This window comes from Camelus ferus, chromosome 9 (genome assembly GCF_009834535.1).
Source record: "Camelus ferus isolate YT-003-E chromosome 9, BCGSAC_Cfer_1.0, whole genome shotgun sequence".
In the NCBI taxonomy this organism is placed as follows: Eukaryota; Metazoa; Chordata; class Mammalia; order Artiodactyla; family Camelidae; genus Camelus; species Camelus ferus.
This window is the reverse complement of record NC_045704.1, coordinates 50,735,669-50,757,332: the sequence shown is the minus strand read 5'-3', so window position 1 is coordinate 50,757,332 and position 21,664 is coordinate 50,735,669. Positions and strand designations below refer to the sequence as shown.

At 37.8% G+C, this 21,664-nt stretch overlaps 2 protein-coding genes across 2 annotated transcripts in view; both read left to right on the top strand.

The window, feature by feature from the left end:
- LOC116665817 overlaps positions 1-21,664 on the top strand; it is a 417,325-nt gene that overhangs the window by 383,497 nt on the left and 12,164 nt on the right. The window contains exon 6 of the transcript XR_004322522.1: positions 14,985-15,205. The gene's annotated coding sequence lies outside the window, so the exon portion shown is untranslated. The remainder of the gene's footprint in view (positions 1-14,984; positions 15,206-21,664) is intronic.
- Positions 16,258-17,445, top strand: LOC116665818 (hydrocephalus-inducing protein-like). The gene has a single exon (XM_032486814.1). The coding sequence runs from the start codon at positions 16,737-16,739 to the stop codon at positions 17,313-17,315; it is 579 nt and encodes a 192-aa protein (XP_032342705.1). The 5' UTR covers positions 16,258-16,736; the 3' UTR covers positions 17,316-17,445.

Below are 21,664 nucleotides of genomic sequence, written 5' to 3'. Positions count from 1 at the left end.
AAGAGAAAAATGTCTCCTAGGTAAGCCTCTTCCAGAAATCTCTTTATTTTCTATCCTTCTAAGTTTTCTTATCCTCCACACAACCTTCCTTACTAGTTTGTGTCTCATTAAAATAAATCATTTCATAATTTCACATTTGGGTTGTATGTGAATTGATGATTTCCTCCCAGCATTATTCCTCTTACTTCTTAGTAGATCCCAAAATTAAGCTGTGCCCCTGGCCACTCATACTTTTTCTCCCTTCTCGTCAGCGAGGTACAAGCTCCAATAGTGTGTTCTTTTTGAGATGTAAGGAGAAATTCTGCGTAGTAATTATGAAAGACAAATATTTTAAAGGGGTAAGTCTATATTATAAGAGGTAGCAAACACCTAAACAGAAGATTCAATATGAGCTTGGATTCTGGGTATTCATGGCAGCTCTATTTGTAGTAACAAAGTGGTGGACAGCAGTTTACAAATCTAGCAAAAAGAGATGAACTCAGTTATTGTACGATCATAGTACAAAATCTTCTGCTACCCTTCAAATCAAGTATTTCAAGGATATGTAATAATACGGGAAGATTGTTCACATGCTGTGAAAGAATTCAGTAAACTATGTTTTCCACATAATGGAAAATAATACAGCCTTAAAATACTGTTTCTCAAGATTAGTTAATACCATAGGGGAATAATTATGATACTATGTTAAACAAAAAAAGCATATGTTCACTTTTATAAAATGCCTATATACACACAGAACAAATCCTGAGAAGAAATATATGAAAATGTTAAACACTGCTTTAACATGAGTGGTCAGCATATATGTATATTTTTTTTCTGTTTCCTCTTCTTTTTATATAGTTGGAAGTTTCTATAATGGAAAGGTATGATCTTTATGGTAGAAATACTCTGAGATTTCTCAGAATAAACACAGGTGCTTTAGAGACTTCAAGTAAAATGAGGGTTGGGGAGATTTCCTCGGCTTTGGCATTTAGAAGGTAGTTGAAGAACTTACCCGGAACATTTTTGGTGAAGTTGGTGAGGGTAGACCTGAGTTTTCTGTAGGTTAAAATTTAAGATGAGAGGCCAAATGTATTAGTAAAGTTAAACCCTATTTCTAAACAGCTTGGCTGTGAAAGGAAGGAGCAAGATAAAGCAGTCGCTCAAGAGGGATATTAGGTTAGAAAAAAGCTATATCTCTGTCTTTAATAAGAGGTATTTGAGGGTATTAGGGGCTGTATGGAAGTCAGTAGAAAAGCAGACGTTTTGAATATACGTTAAAAGCCTCAATTTTCTCCGTGAAAGAAGCAGGAGCGATTATCAGCAGAGAACAGCGGCTGGTCGCAGGGTGGGCTTTGTGAGCGGGAATAATGAAGAATTAAAATCATTGCCGTGGTGAGCAGTCTCAGGCCACTGGCCAAGGAGCGCAACGATATTACAGAGCAGAGCTGGAGTCCAGCTGCCGCTGGGTTCCCAGAAAGCGTGATGACACCATTCTGCCCAAATGTGTGATTTAATTTCACAGTCCGCAGGAGTCTGGGTACGGAGTGCCAAGGTGGATAACTGTGCCAATTCAGAGTTGAGAGATTAGACATTTCAGAAGGAAAAGGGGGCCAAAATTATAACTTCTATGCAATTTCAGTGACACATGGGAGCCAAGGGAGTGAGGGTGGGCATTATTACTTTATAAAGGAGTCAAAGTGTAGCACCCAGATCAGGAAACCGACAGCATCCTCATAATCAGGCTGAGAACTCGGGTCACTTGGTAGTCTTGGGGTCTCTCAGTTGCTAGTGGGTCTAGTTCATCATCTTCACTTCGTTGGCAGGGTTTTATTGTAAACAAGATCTACGGAGCCAGAGAGTATTTCCTTTGTGTGTGGGGGTGTTAGGTGTGTGCATACATTTTGTGTAACCTGTATTTTTATGGCCTCTGGATTTGTGTCAGGTTTGCAAGGCCTTTCAAGATATAAAAATTTTATTCATATTTTCTTCTAATGTTTTTATAGATTGCTCTCTACATCTAGACTCGCTTTCAGGTATTTTTCTTCAGTCTCATAGTTTTTTGTTTTGGTTTGTTTTGGTTTTTTTTTTTGAATAGTCTGAGAAGCCACAGGGTAGAGCGTCACAGAAAAATGAGCAGTCATTGATGACTGAGAAGGAAGTTGCTCAGATGGAGCTGGTGAATTTGCTCTGGGGTCTGTGCAGATAAGGGGGGCTTCCAGAAGGAGAGAAGACCCCCCTAGACCCTGCGTCTTGCTAGTTCCCAGGAAATTAAACTTTGATGGAGTGTCTTCACTAGGATCAGGTTTTGTGTCAATCATGATCAAAAATATGTGTGAAGACTAAAAGATGATGTTTATCTCTCTGGTTAGAGGAAATAAGATAGAAGGATAGTGCTTTTTAAAACCACATGTAAATATGTATTTTCTTATTAGTGAGATATAATAATTCACATGAATTGTCATCTCATCCTTTCCAATTACATTAGGAATAAGACATGATTTTTATTCTGTATCATTGTGGTCTCAGCATCTCTAGGCTGTCTGATTTCTTTCTAATCACGTAGTCGAAGGGATATAATAGATTGATCGTAACTGTCTACATAGTAGGTTGTGATGAGATGAATGGCCAGCAGCTATAAAAAATTGTCCAGATACACTGTGAGATAGATGATGACCTGCAAGTATGAGTGGGGCTATTACGGCATATATAATGATTAGTATTACAGATCAGTTCTTCCACACTTACTTATGGGAACCTCTGTACCTACGATACCGGTATAAGTAATAATAGATCTGTGGTTTTTTAAAATTAGCCACATCCTGTAAATAAAAGTAATAAATGCTTCATGAGCAAGTGGGGAGAAAATGAAAATACTATGTATACTTTAACATGTTCACATTAATATTGGTACTAAATTTCCACAAATAGCTAGAATGTGTCTTGGAAAATGTCTCTAAAAGCAGACACTTCTTAAGAGAGTTAAATGATGATCTTTACTGAGCATACACTCTGCTTGGCACGTTTGAGGTGTTTTGTATGTATCATCTCATTTAATCTTTTCCTTAACCCTATCAAATAAGTATCATTATTGCCATTATTTAAAGGAAAATAAACTAAAATAAAAGGAGATAAGTTCCCATGGTAGACATTATACATCCTCCACCACCTAACCATTACTATCCTAGGCAGGATTTTATTTGTCATTATTTGTTACACCTACAATCAGGTAATGTTGTTAAATTTCATGATTTCCAGGAATGATCAGATTTTTTATCTAGTTATCCGGTGGGATTCATTATTTTTGCTTTCCAACATCAGGTTATTACACTGAGCTTCTTTTGTATCTAGAGGCTTACTGCTTTAAAAAGTGAATTGATACAGGCAGCAAAATCTGATGATGTGTCCCTGTCATTAACTGAATGGTAAATTAACCTGTATCTCTTAATACAGAAAGAGTCTACACTCAGACTTGCTAATGCTAAACATATAACACATGACCATTAATACGTCCTGACATTGACCATAAATGGATTGTATTTTGTTTGGTTCTGATTTTTCCTATTTGGATCCATCTTATATTTGGAGTTCTGTTGAATTTTCAGGTACAACAGTATAAGAAAATGCACACGTCATTTCCTAAGTGCTGTTGGATTTTCTAAAAACACATTTCAAAGGAGAAGTTTGAAGTATGTGTTTTGGTTTACTTTTATTATCTGCATACATAGCTAAAATACTCTCCTGAGAAGCACATGGAAAATATATAACAGTTGAGGCTTTAAGGAAGGTTTGCAAATACAAGGTAAATATCATCTAACACAGGCTAATGTAGTTTTCATTACCATTCTCCACGAAGGGCAATAATGTTTATCTAAACTGGTGTTGACCTTAAAAATAATAGTCAGTTATTTTACCAGCAAAAATGTGTTTATTTGGGAATAGCAGAGAGTTGTGATTGTAGACGAGCATGATATAGCAAAAACTATAGGCCAGTCCAGCAAACAAAGGAGAGGAATGTTACTTTATAAAGAAAAAGGAGGAATTTGGGAAGGGTTGTTCTGAATGAAAATCCACTGGAGAAAAGAGAGTTCAGGCTGATGATGTTTCCTCATTGGCTGAGTTGCTGGGTGGTCAATTTCTTGTAGGAGATGCAACTGATGTCTTTTCTTGTTGGGACCTATAACTGATGACTCTTCCTGTAACTGACGTCCATCACGTGGCACCATATGAGAGCTCCCCTTTTTGGCCTCCCGACCTCATTTTAATGACGCTTCCCTTTACTAAGTTTCACATTGGAGAAGAGTAATTGATTGGGTCTCACGTATTACAACTGGCCTGTTATTAGGAAACATTGAATTAATTTGCTGTCAGATTTTATGAATTAAACCTGCACCTTTCCCTGACTCAGTCCAATATGTATTCCCTATAGCCAGTCCCCACTAGAAGACTCTCAGCAGGATCCTACAATGCAAGAAAAGAGAACTTTTTTCTAGAGACCATTTCACTAGGGCCGTGAGTTTCTACTCGGTTCTCATCTGCTCTGAAAGTTCTCTTTGACAAGAAATAAAGCCATCTCTTAACTCCCTGTGACCACTCATGTTCACCTGTCCAAAGACTTACTCTCAGAGTGGTGGTTTTTCTTGAAATGAGGAGCTCAGCTTGTCCTTCATTGGACTGTAATGTCACAGTCTCCTGCTGCAGTCTTGCTCCCTGTGCTGGTAAGTCCCCTACGAAGGTCCTCTCATCTCCAGCTCAGTCCCATCAGTTCTCCCTCCTGACTCCATCACTAACTTGGTATTCAACTAACCTGAGTTTGGATTCTAGATCTGCTACTATCACCTCTATGATTATTTTGGGCAGAGCACTTAACTTCTGTGAACCTCTGTATTCATATCAGAATATAGCACTTAATTAAAAAGGATGATTTGACAATTAAAATAGTTATTGTAAGTGGCGATTACTTGCTGACATATTACATTATCATTATATATAATTAGGGAGGCTATGGAATACATCAAAACTTGAAAGGACAGACATGTGAAGTTGTGGTGTGTAGGAGAAATATTACATTGAAATTTTTAAAAATTGGCCATCAGGGCAAAACTACTGAGAGATTAAAAAAAAAGATACATATACTAATAAATATATAATTAATAGATTAATGTTCTACTACATTAAAATTAATCTTAACATCTAAAGACAGAACAAGTGCAACACAGCCTGCAAAAAACAGATGTCCAGAGTCATGGGATCAATTTTTAATGATTTGCCTACCTTCCTCTTATTCCTCATGCCCCTTTCTTGAGATGAACTGGTTTTGGAAGAATCATGTCTAATTAAAACTCCTCCTTACTAACTGAAGAAAAGTGAGTCCTTACCGTAAATAGTCATGTGGGTTTTAGTCATGAATATAGGAACAACACTGGACGAGAGGTTTGTGGGACGAGAATAAAGCATAGCAAAGTTTTTTTCCCAAGTAAGTTATAGGAGAGTAAATAAAGAATTGCACAAATACTAGGTCCCAAGGCTGAACTTTAGCTTTTTTAAGTAATTGTATTACCACTGAATGCAGTTCAGAAATCCAAGCCAAACTATTCACAGAAAGCAGGCCTGAGCCGTTACTTTGTAATAGCATTGCTACCAGAACTTACCTAAAAAGGCTCAAGATCAGGTACTCATTTGAGAAAAGTGCCTGGAATATTGTTTAGCTGTGACTTCCACCCTCCCCTGCCCCTTCCAAATATGCTGATCTTATTCTTGGAAACAAAAAAAAAATAAAAGCTTTCATTGATTATCCACCAATAGATTGAGCATTGCTACCCCATGTACTTCTGGCTTCTATTGATGGCTAATTTTAAATGCCTTTTAAATTCCTCAAAAGCCAAAGAGGAAGCTAACCAAAACGAACCATAAAATAAAGAGATGACAACCAGGACTACAGTCAGAATTCCATTAGGCAATCTGTCTACTTTGTGTTATGCCGTCTTAATGTCTGATAACCTCTCTAGAAATAGGCCAGTCTTTAATGATGGAAGTTTTAATACAGGGTTTTATCTCTAGGAAATTTGTGCTCAATAGAACTGATTACTTCTCCTGAATGTAACTATCCTACTTTGTGTCTAGAAGGAGATGTAGTGCTTTCCTTTTTTTTTTTTTTTTTTGAGTGATTTTTTTTTTTTTTAATTGAAGTATAGTTGGTTACAATGTGTCGGTTTCTGGTGCACAGCATGATGTCCCAGTCATGCATATAATACATATATTCATTTTCATATTCTTTTTTATAAAAGTTATTACAAGATATTGAATATAGTTCCCTGTGCTATACAGAAGAAATTTGTTTTTTTCAATCTATTTATATATATAGTGGTCAACCTTTGCAAATCTCAAACTCCCAAATTTATCCCTTCCCACCCCCTTTCCCCCAGTAACCATACAATTGTTTACTATGTCTAATACTGTAAAGAAAAAGACTTTATATCACTGTCAAGCCACACATGCTGTATGAATAGTAAATATACTGATTAACTTTTCTCTCACGGGCAGTAAGTATCTAGTGTCTAGATGTTTTTATCTACTCCTGGTATATGCCAACATACCCCAAACCAATTCTCAGTGACATCCGTTTTTCCTCTAAGCTGAACTGATTTTCAGAATTGCAAGCAGAATAATGAGTTCACTTTCATCTAAAAGCATTTTATTTAGGGATCAGACTTGTCTCTAATATAAGATGATATGCAACCAATTTAAATAAATCTCAAATATAAATACTTGTTTACTCATCAACATGCATGTAATTTTAACTTTATTGTTACAATAAATGTTATGCAGATGGAATTATTTATTCTGAAAGTATTTTAACTCAGGTGTATCAAAAAATTCAGTCTATTCAATTATTCCTACAGTTATGGTATTTTTACTCATTAATATCGCTATGGTTCAGAAATGTTTGCCCAAAAATTACAGTATAATTATACTTCAGAATTAACATTCTTTTCAGCTACTTTACTTAGTAACTGTGTCAACATTACATGTTCATGGTTTTCAAACACATCAGGGAAAATCTGCTGGTCCTGGCAGAAAAAGCGTTATCAAAAACTAACCATTTTCTTCCTAAGTACACTCATTTTGTTTTGTTTTGTTTTATTGAAGTATAGTCAAATTAAAATGTTGTGTTAATTTCTGGTGTACAGCATAGTGATTCAGTTACATATAAGTATATATTCCTTTTCATATTCTTTTTCATTATAGGTCATTACAAGGTATTGAATATAGTTCCCTGTGCTAGACAGTAGACATTGTTGTTTATCTATTTTATACACAGTAATTAGTTTCTGCAACTCTCAAACTCCCAATTTATCCCTCCTCACCCAGTTTCCCCGCTGGTAATCATAAGTTTGTTTTCTGTGTCTGTGAGTGTGTCTGTTGGTTGTACATAAGTACACTTATGTTTTATATCTCATCAATTTATGAAGATCCGTAGGATTATCATTTTGTACCTTTCCACAAGCCCAAGCCATGCCTGAAAAAAATCACAGTTGTTGTTTTACAAATTAACATCTATTCTAGAAATGTTAAGTAAACAAATTTCTACATTAATTTAAAGGTTGATCCAAAGCTCTAAAAATTCTCCTGTGGCCATGTCCATGTCTTTGTGAGAACTTCATAATTACTATTTCTATTTCAATTTGATGAGCTTTTTCTTCTCTTTTTATTAGAATCTGAGCCCCTGCAGGGTATGAAAAGTACTGGTCATTGTATAAGTGATCTTAAGCTTTCATATGCCCTTAATATTGCAGTTGGTATTTAATAATTACTCTATCAAAGTTCACTTGAGAAAGATTAAGATTTTTCTACTTAACACTCAAAGTCATTTTACTTTCCTGGTTCTTATCATGATGAAGTCTAGCATATTGTTAATACTAGGATTTCCTATGGATATTAAGTAAGATAAAGTCATTTAGATTCATTTATTCAAGTATCTCTTGAGCATATACCATATGCCTGACAGTGTTTAAGTGCTGAGGATATCTCATTGATTCCTTACGCCATGATAGTGTATATTATTAAAGAGCAAGACAGATAGTAGCAAATAAATATACAGGATATTAGATGTAGATAAATATATGAATAATGAGAATAATAAATCAGAATCAGGTGTTTAGGGAATATGCATAGCAGGTGAAAGTCTATTACAATTCTAAATATTTTGGACAGAGTAGGACTTATTGCAAAGGTGATGCATTCTGGGAGAGGGCAATACACTACCTGGTAAAAGCACTCAATTTTTAGAATCACTCAAATTATTCCTCTAAATCCATGTGATCTTTAGACATCTCAGTTTTCCTTTTGAATGGCTTAAACCTTTTAGAGCAGTTTCCAGGAGAAGCCGTTGCATATCGTTATATATCTATGAAAAGCCATTTTTTGTGATGTCTTAAATATATATCATCCATTTAGTATTTCCAAACCTACTAGTAGCTGTCTCTCAGTTGAATCTGGTGGATAATTTCCAACCCTGATTTACTAGCCACTAGTGTATACTTTTATATTCTTAATTGTGTAGTATATATTATGGATACTTTGATACCAGGTGGTATCAAATTATTGTTCCGTCTATAATGTAGACCCACTCAAATTAGAGAATCTGTGTTATCACATCTTTTCATTATATTTTTGCCTTTATTTTTTCCTGCATATATATATTTCTGCATATATGTATATATATAATATATATATATTCCTGCACACATATATATATATATATGTAAATAATATGAAATTTTATTTTTCTTTTTGCTTTATTTAAGCTCTTTGCAAATCAAGGAGATAAACCAGGGGAATATTTGCAACACAGGTGACAAAAGATTTATTATTTATCACTTAAATTTTTCTAGTTTGTCATTTGACACTTAATATATGTGTGTAAAAAAAAAATACATGGATTTAGATTTTTTTAATATTTTGTATAAGTTTATTGATTTTCTCCTAAGTATGACATTTAATATGTTCTCTAAGATTTTACACTTTGGAACAAGTCTAAATTTGTAAACTGTAATAGTAAATTTTTTTTTTTATAGTTTGAAATGTCCCACTCTGAAATGATTCTAGAAATATTTAAGAGGAGACAAAAAAAGCCCCTGCTCCATGGGGATATTAATTTTTTAAATTACAAATTCTCATTTTTTGTTTTATATCAGTGTACAGCAATTAAAGTCTATTGGAATTCAATACAGATTTTTTTAAATTGAAGTATAGTTAGTTATAATGTATCAATTTCTGGTGTACAGCTTAATGTCCCATTGATGCATATACATACATATATTTGTATTCATATTCTTTTTCATTAAAGGTTATTATGAGATATTGAATATAGTTTCCTGTGCTATTCAGAAGAAATTTGTTTTTTAATCTCTTTTTATATATAGTAGTTAACATTTGCAAATCTCAAACTCCCAAATGTATCCCTTCACACCCCGCTTCCCCAGTAACCATAGGATTGTTTACTTGTCTGCAAGTGTGACTGTTTCATTTGTAGATGAGTTCATTAGTGCCCTCTTTCTTCTTTTTTCATTTTTGATTCCACATATGATTGATATTATATGGTATTTTTCGTCCTCTTTCTGGCTTACTTCACTTAGAATGATGATCTCCAGATCCATCCATGTTGCTGCAAATTGCATTATTTTATTCTTTTTTATGGCTGAGTAGTATTCCATTGTATAAACATACCACAACTTCTTTATCCAGTCATTTGTTGATGGACATTTAGGTTGTTTCCATGTCTTGGCTATTGTAAATAGTGCTGCTATGAACATTGGGGTATATGTATCTTTTTGAATTAAGTTTCCCTCTGGATATATGCCCAGGAGTAGGATTGCTGGATCATATGGTAAGCCTATTTTTAGTTTTTTGAAGAATCTCCATACTGTTTTCCATAATGGCTGAACCAAACTGCATTCCCACCCACCATGTAGGAGGGTTCCGTTTTCTCCACAGCCTCCAGCATGTATCATTTCTGGACTTTTGAATGATGGCCATTCTGACTGTTGTGAGGTGATAACTCACTATGGTTTTGACTTGCATTTCTCTGATAATTAGTGATATTGAACATTTTATGTGCCTATTGGACATTTGTCAATACAAATCTTAATGTAGATAAATATCCTAAAAAAGGAGAAATACAAATAGTGAAATGCTACAAGAATAAAGGTCAAAATACAGTTTTTTAGTGGCACAGTAGAAGGATTGTGACTCTAGACCTCTGAACCTACTAATTACATGGTATTCAGTAAATCACAACCTCTCTGGTCCTTAATTTTCCCACTGATAAAACAGGAGAGTAGGACTGTCTTAACTGGTTCCCAAGCAGTGTTTGAAAGACTCTCTGGAGCTTCAAAAAACACCATAAAGGTCTGTGAAGCCAGAAATAAGCTTTGTATTCAGCCATACCTATCACTAGAAACTCAGATTAGCTCCGACAGCTGAAAAATAAAAACAAAATGTTAGATTTCCTTCTTGCACCCAGTATGAGCCAACTGCAAGTCAGTGTACTTGGAAGTGGGCTTTATGGGCATGCGTGTGTAAATTGGTAGGTACAGTTTTCCCATTAAACATCTAATGACTTTTTAAAATGTTTTAAATTGCACACCTGTGTGACAGTCAGAAAAGTCCTTTGATGCTGATGTAATTATTTATATAAAGGAACAGATTGGCTTTGCTAGATTCAGTGACTTCTAAACTCCGTCTCTATGTTTCTGTCATTTCAAGGCTGTCTTGATTAAGATGTAGGAAGGAATTACGTTTATTCAAGTTGGATTAATGAAACACTGATTTCACTAGAGTGTTACCCTGTGATGTTTAGTATTTCCCTGCTTCTCCTTCACTTTTTAAAATTTCTTTTTTCTTACTCCTTGAGTTTAATATATGGTTCTTTTGCAGAAAGTATTCATATAAAGTGTTTCAGAACCATGTGGCCATTTGATATCAGTTGCAGTGTTTTGAAATTATGGTTTCATTATCTCTTGGCCTGTTTTCTAGAGAGAAAAATACGTGTATCACCATCATTATAAGTTTTGGATGCTTTGAACACTATTGAGATTGAAGTGCTCTGCTTGCAAAAGCAAAAAATTGATTCTAACAAATGGCTTTCTTTGACTTTTCCTTTCTACTGAGTTTTTATTCATTTTTTAAATTCTCACGTGGTATTCTGAAGCAGTTACAATGAATCATAGGGCTGAATTCAGCTTTGCAAATATATTAAAAAAAATTATCAGGCATTTCAGTTCATCTAGAAATATCACCCAGGGGGTGGAAAATAAACCTTTACTAGCTAGTGTTACACAAGGAGCCAAAAGAATTGAATCAGTATTATTGCTTTCCATTTGACAAGCACAAAATTGTTCTCTCTTGGAGAGGAACTATTTGTAAACTTCTTGGAACATAGCTACCTTTATATTAATTACTTACTAAGGTCTGTAAGACACCTCAGTGGTACTGCATAAATAGCACTGTGCTTGCATAAACGTGATGTGCCCTTACACTTGAGACACTGATGATGGCCGTGGGAAACTGAGTGCCCTGGGAGCACCTTCACTGAGATCCAAAGGTAGTAGAGGCTGTTTTATACGGTTAGGACCTGCTGTCATCTTTGGATGAAAAGAAATGTGCTAGCCTTCTCAAGTGTCTCCAGTGCAATCTCATGGGTCCCACGAACAGCACCCCAAATGATGATGTATGATGTCTCCATCCGTGGGTGGCAGTTTACAAATCACTGCTTACATGTTGCTTCAAGTTTGAAATTTTATTGATCACCTTGCAACTAAGAAAAGCTTTCAGTGGGTGGTCTCTTCCTGACAGCATATTTCTGTGATAATTGTGGAAATAGCAAGCTGCCTTTGTGTAATACGGAGACTGATTTTTCTGTATTGTTATTATGCAGAATATTTGTTTATGCACGTTTCCTGTAAGCCATCACATTGAACTTTATTTTTGAAATCAAAGAATGATGGGCAGAAAGGCAGGTAGAAGTTATCTAAGACAGCTTGGTACTTTGGCTTCATCTCTGTGAAAGTTTACGAAACAGCAAGTAAGCCACTGGCTATGTGAGTGTCAGGAATTACTTGTCCATTAGTCTGTATTTTCAGTTACCACAGAGAGTTAAAGACCATGTTTTATGCTGCTCTGAAAGAGTGGAAGACAATCTGAGTTAATATGGAATTTGACTACATCCTACAGATTTACTCAAGTCCCTGCTGTTTAGACTTTCCAGTGTTTTCTTTTTATATATATGTTAGTAAATTCTGTATATTCAGAGACAATATCAGTGTAAGTGAATTTAAAGGAGCTTTCTACACCTCTTGCTTAATATTTGTACTATTTTAATAAATTATTTCCATCAAGAGGCCCAAATTTCAAATTAAATATGAACAATCATATAGGAATCAGTTTCCCTTTGGCATGAAACTGATTTCTTGGGTAGGTGGACACAGCCTTAGCCAAAGATGTGGATTTGGATAGGCTGTTGTGTTCCCCTTCAGGGTAGTACACATAGTGGAGTGTTTGAGTCCCTTCTCTTTTTCAGCTGAAACTGTTCAGGTTTTTATAGCTGTTAGGTAAACTTCAAAAGTTAGATTAGATTAGATTAGATTAGATTAGATTAGATTAGATTATTCCTCTACTCCCTCTCTGTAGGGGCGGAAAATGTCAAGACTAGAAGAACTCAGAATGCACTCCTCCACCCGCTTCAGGATGTTTTAATGATTATGGTGTGATTACAGATACTGTGTTTTCTTTCCCCTCTTCAAAGAAGTGGGAGATTGAAACCAACAGACAACTGATGTTAAATTGCCAAATTTAAGGTGAAATTGGAAATTTCTTACCTGCATAAATAGTATTTTTATAACATTTAATTAGAATTATCTAAAAAAAAAGTTGCCTTTTAAAACCCTGTCCTTCAGTATGCTTTCATGCCATCAAACATTGATTTTCTTCAACTACATCAAGAATGCCATTCATACAAAGCCTTCTATTGTCTTCAATCATAAAATACAACTGGTGGGGAGGGATATATTAGGAGTTTGGGATTAGCAGATACTAACTACTATTATAAAATAGATAAATAACAAGGTCCTACTGTTTAGGACAGGAAACTATATTCAATATCTTATATTTATATATATATTTAATTGAAGTATAGTCAGTTTACAATGTTGTGTCAATTTCTGTCTGGCGTACAGCATAATGCTTCAGTCGTACATGAGACATATATATATTGGTTTTCATATTCTTTTTCACCACAGGATACTACAAGATATTGAATATGGTTTCCTGTGCTATACAGTATAAATTTGTTGTTTCTTCCTTTCTAAGCCTTTTCCTTTAATTTATTTTTCACACCTTATCGGGCTATCTAGGACCTCCAGAACAATGCTGATGAGGAAGACAATAGAAGGCATCCTTGTCTTATTCCTGATCTTGAAGGGAAAACTTTCAAAATTTCCCATTTATTCTGACATTTGTTTTATGTTTCTTATCAGTAACCTTTATCAGATTAAGAATGTCCCCTTCTATTCCTGGTTTGCTAAGAGCTTTTTTTTTTTTTTTAAAAAAACACTACGATTGGATGTTGAGTTTTATCAAATGCTTTTACTGCATCTATTGAGATGTTCATTTAATTGTTTTCCTTTTAATTTGTCAATGAGACAACTGATTGGTTTTTCCAATGTTAAACCAACTTTTCATTCATGGAATAAACCCAACTTAGTTAGATGTTACTGGATCAGTTGGATAACATTTTTATTAGATGTTTTGTATATATGTTCAGGAGGGAACCTGGCATCCAGTTTCCCTTTCTCTTATTAGCCTTGTTGGATTCTGTTACCAAGATTATGTTTGTTGAGGTAGGTTCCCTCTTTTTCTTTTTTCTGGAAGAATTTATAGAATACTAGGTAGAACTTACACATAAAGCCTTGTAATCCTGTAATTTTGTTAAGGGGAATTTTATTACTATTGACTAAATTTCTTTAATGGTTATCAGACTATATGGGTTTTCTTTATCTTTTTGAGCCTGTTTTTCTAAGTTATATTGGTTTATACATTTGTCTGTTTTCATCTAAATTTTTTCAATTGTGGTAAAATCATGTAAATGTTTATACTGTATTATTTCTGTTATAAATATCCACAATAACTTTCATGATACCCGCTTTATTTTATTTTTGAATAAGATCTAGTTTTTTAAAAAAGAAACAATATCTACTTATGATAAAAACAAAATTTTAACTCTACAAAAGTACATGAAATAGAAAGTAAAAGCCCCCACAATTGGCAACAATTCAGTGTATCCTTGCTGTCTCTTTTCTATACATACATAGACATACTCTTCTCCACACCAAAAAGCTCATGCTTTATATACATTTCCAGAACCTTCTTTCTTCTACCATCAACACTGTTTATTTCAATAGCTTAGAGCTCTGCCTTTTCCTTTTTAGTGGCTACATAACATTCTGCTGAAGTGGGTAAAGTATAATTTCTCTACCTGGTCTCTTACTGCTAATGCATTTGAACTGTTTCCTTTGTTTTGCTACTATAAGCAGTATTCTCTGGTTCTTGTTTTGTTTTGCTGTGGATGATAACAGAGAAAGGAAAAGGCCTTCCCAAATGATGGTAGAACCCAGGAAGCTGTTCAGAGACTGGCTATGAGCAAAAAAGGAGCTGCCTGACCTTTGGCCCTCCTGCCCCTCCAGCTCACCCACCCCCATCTCCATAATTATGCTTCTCAAGAGGGGATCCAGTACCTATTTTTAGATGCAGAGATTCCAGATATAGAAAAATCTGGACTAGGGGAAGCTGGAAGGGGCCCAGGGGAGGAAAAGTAGGCTGGTTTGGACAGAGGTTCCCCAGGGTCAAAATCAGTATGAGCATCTATCACCATGCTGCTCTGAGGCCCCTGGGGGAGAAGGGATGGGTAGGACTTTCAGTATCACAGGAGCCTCTGTCTTCTCTTGCAGGGCAGTCTCATTTGAATTCCAGCCCCTGATAGCTGGAGAAACCTTCTGAAGATTATCATGCACAACAGTGATTTAGGTTACTCCCATGTGATGTCAACTTGAAGGCCACACCAGCACTGCCGGAAAAGCCCGTGCACTTCCAGGCTGTTTTTGGCAGCGGCCGGAGCATCTTTGCCAAGTTCACCAATTACACCCGACAGAAGACAGAATACTACTGCAGGGTGAGCAGCCCCTGCCCCGCCCGTTGCCTTTCCCTTTCCAGCAGTCTGGGTTCAGAAATCATGGGAGGGGGATACAGGGGATGCAGAAATGTGAAACTCAGAGTCAGGTGTCCTATCTAGTTGGAAACTCCCAACTAGACACAAATAGCGCCAGGCCTGGGTTTTTCCTTACAGATTTTCTAGTTTAACAAGCTGGAGTTGGGGAGGGGGAAATTAGCTCCCTACAACATGCTCAGTAGTCAATAAAAAGAGACATTAGAGCTTAGTGGTCATGCGTTACAGGCTGTGAAATCCAGCAGACCTGGATTTGAATCCTTGCTTCACTATTTATTCTTTGTATGAATAATTTACTAACACTCTCTAACCTTATCTATAAATGGCAATAATACCGCTACCTCATAGGATAGCTCCAGGATTTTTAAATATGTATCTAAAACTGAGACTGGGCCATAGTAAATGTTCCATACATGTTACCTATTAAATCAGTTTGAACGTAGGATTAACTACTAAAACAGAAATCCCAAAAAACAACAAAATAGAAGTTTATTCCTCTCTCAAATAACTGTGGGAAGAAGCTTTTTGGGGCTGAATGGCAACTCCGTGACATCAGACACCCAGACCCTCTGTCCTGATGCTCTTCCCTCTCTGTATAAAGTTGCTTTGGTCCACATGGACCAAGATGGCTGACTGTGATGTCTACACTCCAGCCAGCCACAGGAGGGAAATGAGGGAGCTGCGTACATCACTTCCACTCACATTCCATTGACCAAAACTACATATGACCACACCTAGCAACAAGGGAAGCTAGGAGGTGTGGCCTTACACTGGGTGGCTGTGTGCCCAGTTAACATCAGAGTCCCATGGCCATGGTCAAGAGGCATAGGCTCTTTCTTTTTAACTGAGGTATAGTTGACTTACAATATTATATAAGTTTCAGGTGTACAACACAGTGATTCACAGTTTCTAAAGAGGCTAAGGCTCTTGATCATGCACATCCATCAGGAGAAGCAAGGTTATGCTGTAGTAACAAACAGCCCCAGTATCTCAGTGGGTTAAAACAACAAAGGTTCGTCTCTCCTCAGTGCTTTCTGTTCAGGGAGGGTCATCAGGGGATTCTTCTCATCACAGCCACTTGGGGACCCCTGAAGGACAACCACCATCTCAAATGTTTCCAGTCATAGCACACAGAGGGGTCAAAAGACCCCAAAGGGACTTCACCAGCAAATAAATGCCCTAGTGTAGAAGGGACACCTTGCACTTCTACTCACAACTGATTGTTCATAACTAGTGCCACCCATCCAGGAGGAGCCAGCATGTCTGCTCTTCCATCTGCATGGAAGGAAAAAAGAGCAGATTTAGGGGACCAGCACCAAGGACCACCACCCAACATCATCCCTCTGCGTGTGTATTTAACATCTCTCGGCCTCGGTTTCTCTGTAGTAAAATAAGGATAAACTTAGCAATACCTACTCTTCCAGGGAGTTATAAGGGTACAGCTTTTCTATAACCTCACACAGAACTAGGTTGCGTGATGTTGGAGGGCGGAGGGGCTGGGGATGGACTTGAGCTGCTGGTTTGCTCTTCAGGGTCATGTGTGAGCCGAGTGCACTTGTTCCCCTTTCGGACCGACTGTCCGGACTTTCACACGGAAAAGGTCATTTTTGCAGCCCCAGGGGCTCAGGGCGGCACGGAGGTCAGCGTGGAGATCTACTTTGAGCCCAGCCGCCTGGGCGAGAGCAAGGGCATCCTAAGCCTGTCATCGCTTGCAGGAGGGGAGTACATCATCCCCCTCTTCGGAGTGGCTCTGCCACCCAAGCCGCAAGGCCCCTTCCTGATCCGAGCCGGGTACAGCATAGTCATCCCCTTCAAGAACGTCTTCTACCACCCGGTCACCTTCTCCTTCATCGTGGAGAACCCGGCCTTCTCCGTCCGCGCCATGGACTCCATGAGGCCCAAGAAGATCAACAACATCACAGTCTACTTCGAAGGAAACCCATCGGGCAGCAAAACTCCCATCACCAGCAAGCTGATTGTGGCCTGCCCTCCCGGTGAAGGCAGTGGCGAAACCGGCCTCAAGTGGATTTATTACCTGAAGGGGATCACCCCCTAGTCGGAAGCAGGGTCGGCTGCATCATCGGAAAGCTGTCTTCTCAGCCTTGATACCTGTGTGTTGCTCCAGCCTGGCGAAGCAAAGAGAAAACAGCCCCAAGTCTAAAGGTCTTAGCCTCCAATTCAATGAGAAGGGCACTTATTTCTGTATTATATGAACTCCAAGTATCTACATGAAATATAGATATTCCATATTAAACATGGTAACTACACAAAACAGAGCTATATTTTACTTTGTAAAGGCAAGTCTCGAAATTTAGCATCTTAACATAGCTCCAAAGCCCAAGCACTGTGTCAAAAACTTTTCCTAAAATTTCTACAGATGCACCCTTAATAGACAATCCATTTTTGTCACCACCAAAGACACTGCTGATGGGACTAAAGACAAAAAAGCTAGACGACAGATACTCCCAGTGGTTAAAAGCAAAGAAACGCACTAAGAAACAAACTGAGAGGGTACAGAGCTCAAACAGCGGTCCTCTGACAAGCAGAGTCTGAAGAAGCCAGTGGTTCTCAAATTTTGTTATTAGAGTCACCCAGAGGACCTACTAACCCACAGACTGCTGGGCACCCCCTCACAGGGCCCGATTTAGTAGGGTTGGGTAGGCCCGAGAATCTGCATTTCCGCCCAGTTCTGGGTGATGCCGTCACTACTGATCCAAGGACCCCACTATGGTCAGCTGGGCTCTGAAGCCTCAGTGCCTCGCGTCCGCATCATGTGGGCACTTGGTGGGAACTCAGTCTCTCTGGCCAGCCCCAGGTCTGCTGAATCAGAATCTGCGTTTTAATGGCATCCCCAGGGGACATGTGAGCACCGAGCAATGGAGAGCGCTGCTTTGAAGGCAGCCAGCAGGACGTGAGCCTTTGATGAATTCGCAGCCCTAATCGTCTTCATTAGAGCCCTGGAGAGGAGTCTCACCACCACTGCTTATGGCCTACTGGATGAAATGCACCCCACCTCACCGCCCCCAGTGTCCCTCCTCCTGTCCACTCCCCACAGGCATGGCTGGGGGAGGGGAACAGTTGGCCCACCACCACCTTCTTCCAAACAGGCACCTTTTCAACATTTTTAACCTAGAATGATAAACAGTCTTTAAGACAGAAGAAAAGATGGAGGAAGCCGTGTGGAAGTTGGCTCCAGCACTGCAGGCAGAGCGAAGTGACACTCGAGACTCCTCTAACTGTGATGGTCAGTACTCTGATATGTTCCCTTGAGGCTGCAGGGCTCCCAGCCACCACCTGAACCCTCCATGCTACAGAAATAGGCCACCTCCCAGTGTCACCTCTGGCAAGATGGCGCCTCCAGGACAACACAGAGGTTTGGGTCTTAAGTGAAAAACTGATTTCTTAGCAACCTAGTCAGAATGTGATTTCAGAAGAAAAGAGTTCCTTCTGGTTAAAAAAAAAAATTTCCTTATTGTTTCAATTGTTAAAAACTATATCACATCATGACCTTTGGGAAATTCATTTCACCTTTAAGAAAAAGTCAAGCAAAACAGTAAAAGAAATACGTGAAATATTGTATTAGATGTGGATCTAGTGGAAATGAATACACACTGGAAAAATAGATCCAAATCATCCCCATTTTTTTAATGTTTTTCATTGTTTAGCATCAACCATCATCAAAATTCTAATGACATAAGCAGAAGACATTTAAAAATGCCCTTATCAGTGCTACTTGGTATCAAGGTATGAGGAGGAAGCTATTAAACACTACATTTTCTTCTGAAGATGAATCTATATTTGGGACAGTTTTCAGATTGTTGGTGCACCCACCTTCACTTGTCAGATTGTGTTGGCAAAAGTTTTAAAAGCTGTGAAAACCCCACCAGTAAAGAAAAGCATATTTTTCATAGATTTTTCTAGACACAATTCCTCCGTGGCTTGCTGAGTTTGAGGTTAGCGCCTGTACATGTTTCCTATGTCTGCACAACAAATTATCACACGCCTAGCAGCTTGAAAGACACAAATTTCTTATCTCAGTTCCCATGGGTCAGGAGTCCAGAGTGGATTAATTGGGCTCTTGGCTCAGAGTCCCTCAGGCTCTGAGGGAGCCTCAGCCAACTACATCCTCATCTGAAGACTCAACTGGAAGAAGATCCTCTTCCAAGCTCCTCAGTGTGTGGACAGAATTCATTTCTTTGCAGCCATTTGACTGATGTCACATTTTCTTGGCAATTTACCACAGGGGACCAGCTTTGTCAGCTAGAGACCATTCTCATATCCTTTCCAAGTGGCCCATCATACACACTTCACTGTTGTTACTATTGCCTGTTTGAGGCCAGCAGGAGAAAGTCTCCCCTCTTAAAAATCTCTTCTAACTTCTTTTAAGGCCTCACCTGATTAGGTCAGACCCACCCACAATAATCTCCTTTTTTATTAACTCAGAGTCAATTGATTAGGGACCTTCATTACATCTGCAAAATCTTTTCTGGTTTATAGCGTAATGTAATAATTGTTAGAGTGACAGCACATCATATTTACAAGATTTGTTCATGGTCAAGAGGGAGGGGATTGTACAGGGCATATACCCCAAAGGGTGGGACTCTTAGGGGCCAACTTAGAATTCTGCTACCATAACCTCTCAGTTGTGTCTGATAATTCTGATCAATGGGTTGAATATAATATTCCATTTTCAAGATAGTTATGAGCTTTATATGTGTACTTTTCACTCATTAAAAAGAAGTACTACCAGTGTTATGCTCATATAGTAAAGAAAAAAGAAACAACAGGCCCCAAGCTGAGTCATTTATGCTAAACCTGTGTCAACAAACCAAGATTAATATCTATCCTAATTGTAGTTTTAGCTTCTTCCAATACCATGATCATTAACTAGTTAATCTGCAATTACCTGATCAGCTCTGGTGAGGTAATTTTTGTGACAGACACCTTCCCTTCACGTGCCTGAAACAATCCACTTCCTTCCTGGACCCTCCCTTTTCTGCCTATAAAAGCCTATCATTTTATTCAGCTCCTTGGAGCTCCTTTCTGCCTGCTAGATGGGATAATGCCAGAGCCATGAATAGTTGAATAAAGCCAAATAGATCCTCAAATTTACTCAGCCAAATTTTGTTTTTTAACAATATTTCATCCTCATTGGGTGCCACTGTGGTCTAGCCCTGGTCCTAAGTCCCTGTCCACTGCGGAAGCTTATGGGAAGGAAATGTGATACATCTCCCTGTTGATGCATCCTTTTTTTTTTTTTAACTTTTTTTATTGAGTTATAGTCATTTTACAATGTTGTGTCAAATTCCAGTGTAGAGCACAATTTTTCAGTTATACATGAACATACATGTATTTATTGTCACATTTTTTTCACTGTGAACTACCATGAGATCTTGTGTATATTTCCCTGTGCTATACAGTATAACCTTGTTTATCTATTCTACAATTTTGAAATCCCATCTGTCCCTTCCCACCCTCCGCCCCCTTGGCAACTACAAGTTTGTTTCTATGACTGTGAGTCTGTTTCTGTTTTGTATTTGTGCTTTGTTTGTGTTTCTGGTTTTGTTTTGTTTTTTAGATTCCACATATGAGTGATCTCATATGGTATTTTCGTTCTCTTTCTGGCTTACTTCACTTAGAATGACATGATCCAGGAGCATCCATGTTGCTGCAAATGGCGTTATGTTGTTGGTTTTTATGGCCGAATAGTATTCCATTGTACAAATATACCACTTCTTCTTTATCCAGTCAGCTGTTGATGGACATTTAGGCTGTTTCATGTCTTGGCTATTGTAAATAGTGCTGCTATGAACATTGGGGTGCAGGTGTCATTATGAAGTAGGGTTCCTTCTGGATATATGTCCAGCAGTGGGATTCCTGTGTCATATGGTAAGTCTATTCCTAGTCTTTTGAGGAATCTCCATAGTGTTTTCCACAGTGGCTGCACCAAACTGCATTCCCACCAGCAGTGTAGGAGGGTTCCCCTTTCTCCACAGACTCTCAAGCATTTGTCATTTGTGGGTTTTTGAATGATGGCCATTCTGGCTGGTGTGAAGTGGTACCTCATTGTAGTTTTGATTTGCATTTCTCTGATAATTAGTGATATTGAGCATTTTTTCATGTGTTTATTGATCATTTGTATTTCTTCCTTAGAGAATTGCTTGTTTAGGTCTTTTGCCCATTTTTGGATTGGGTTGTTTGTTTTTTTTCTTATTAAGTTGTATGAGCTGCTTACGTATTCTGGAGATCAAGCTTTTGTCGGTTTCATTTGCAAAAATTTTCTCCGATTCTGTAGGTTGTTATACTTATGGTTTTCTTTGCTGTGCAGAAGCTTGTAAGTTTAATTAGGTCCCATTTGTTTATTCTTGCTTTTATTTCTATTGCTTGGGTAGACTGCCCTAGGAG

What these genes read in the sequence shown, in the direction of transcription:
- LOC116665818 (XM_032486814.1), top strand. Translation starts at nt 16,737, where the DNA reads ATGTTGGAGGGCGGAGGGGCTGGGGATGGACTTGAGCTGCTGGTTTGC.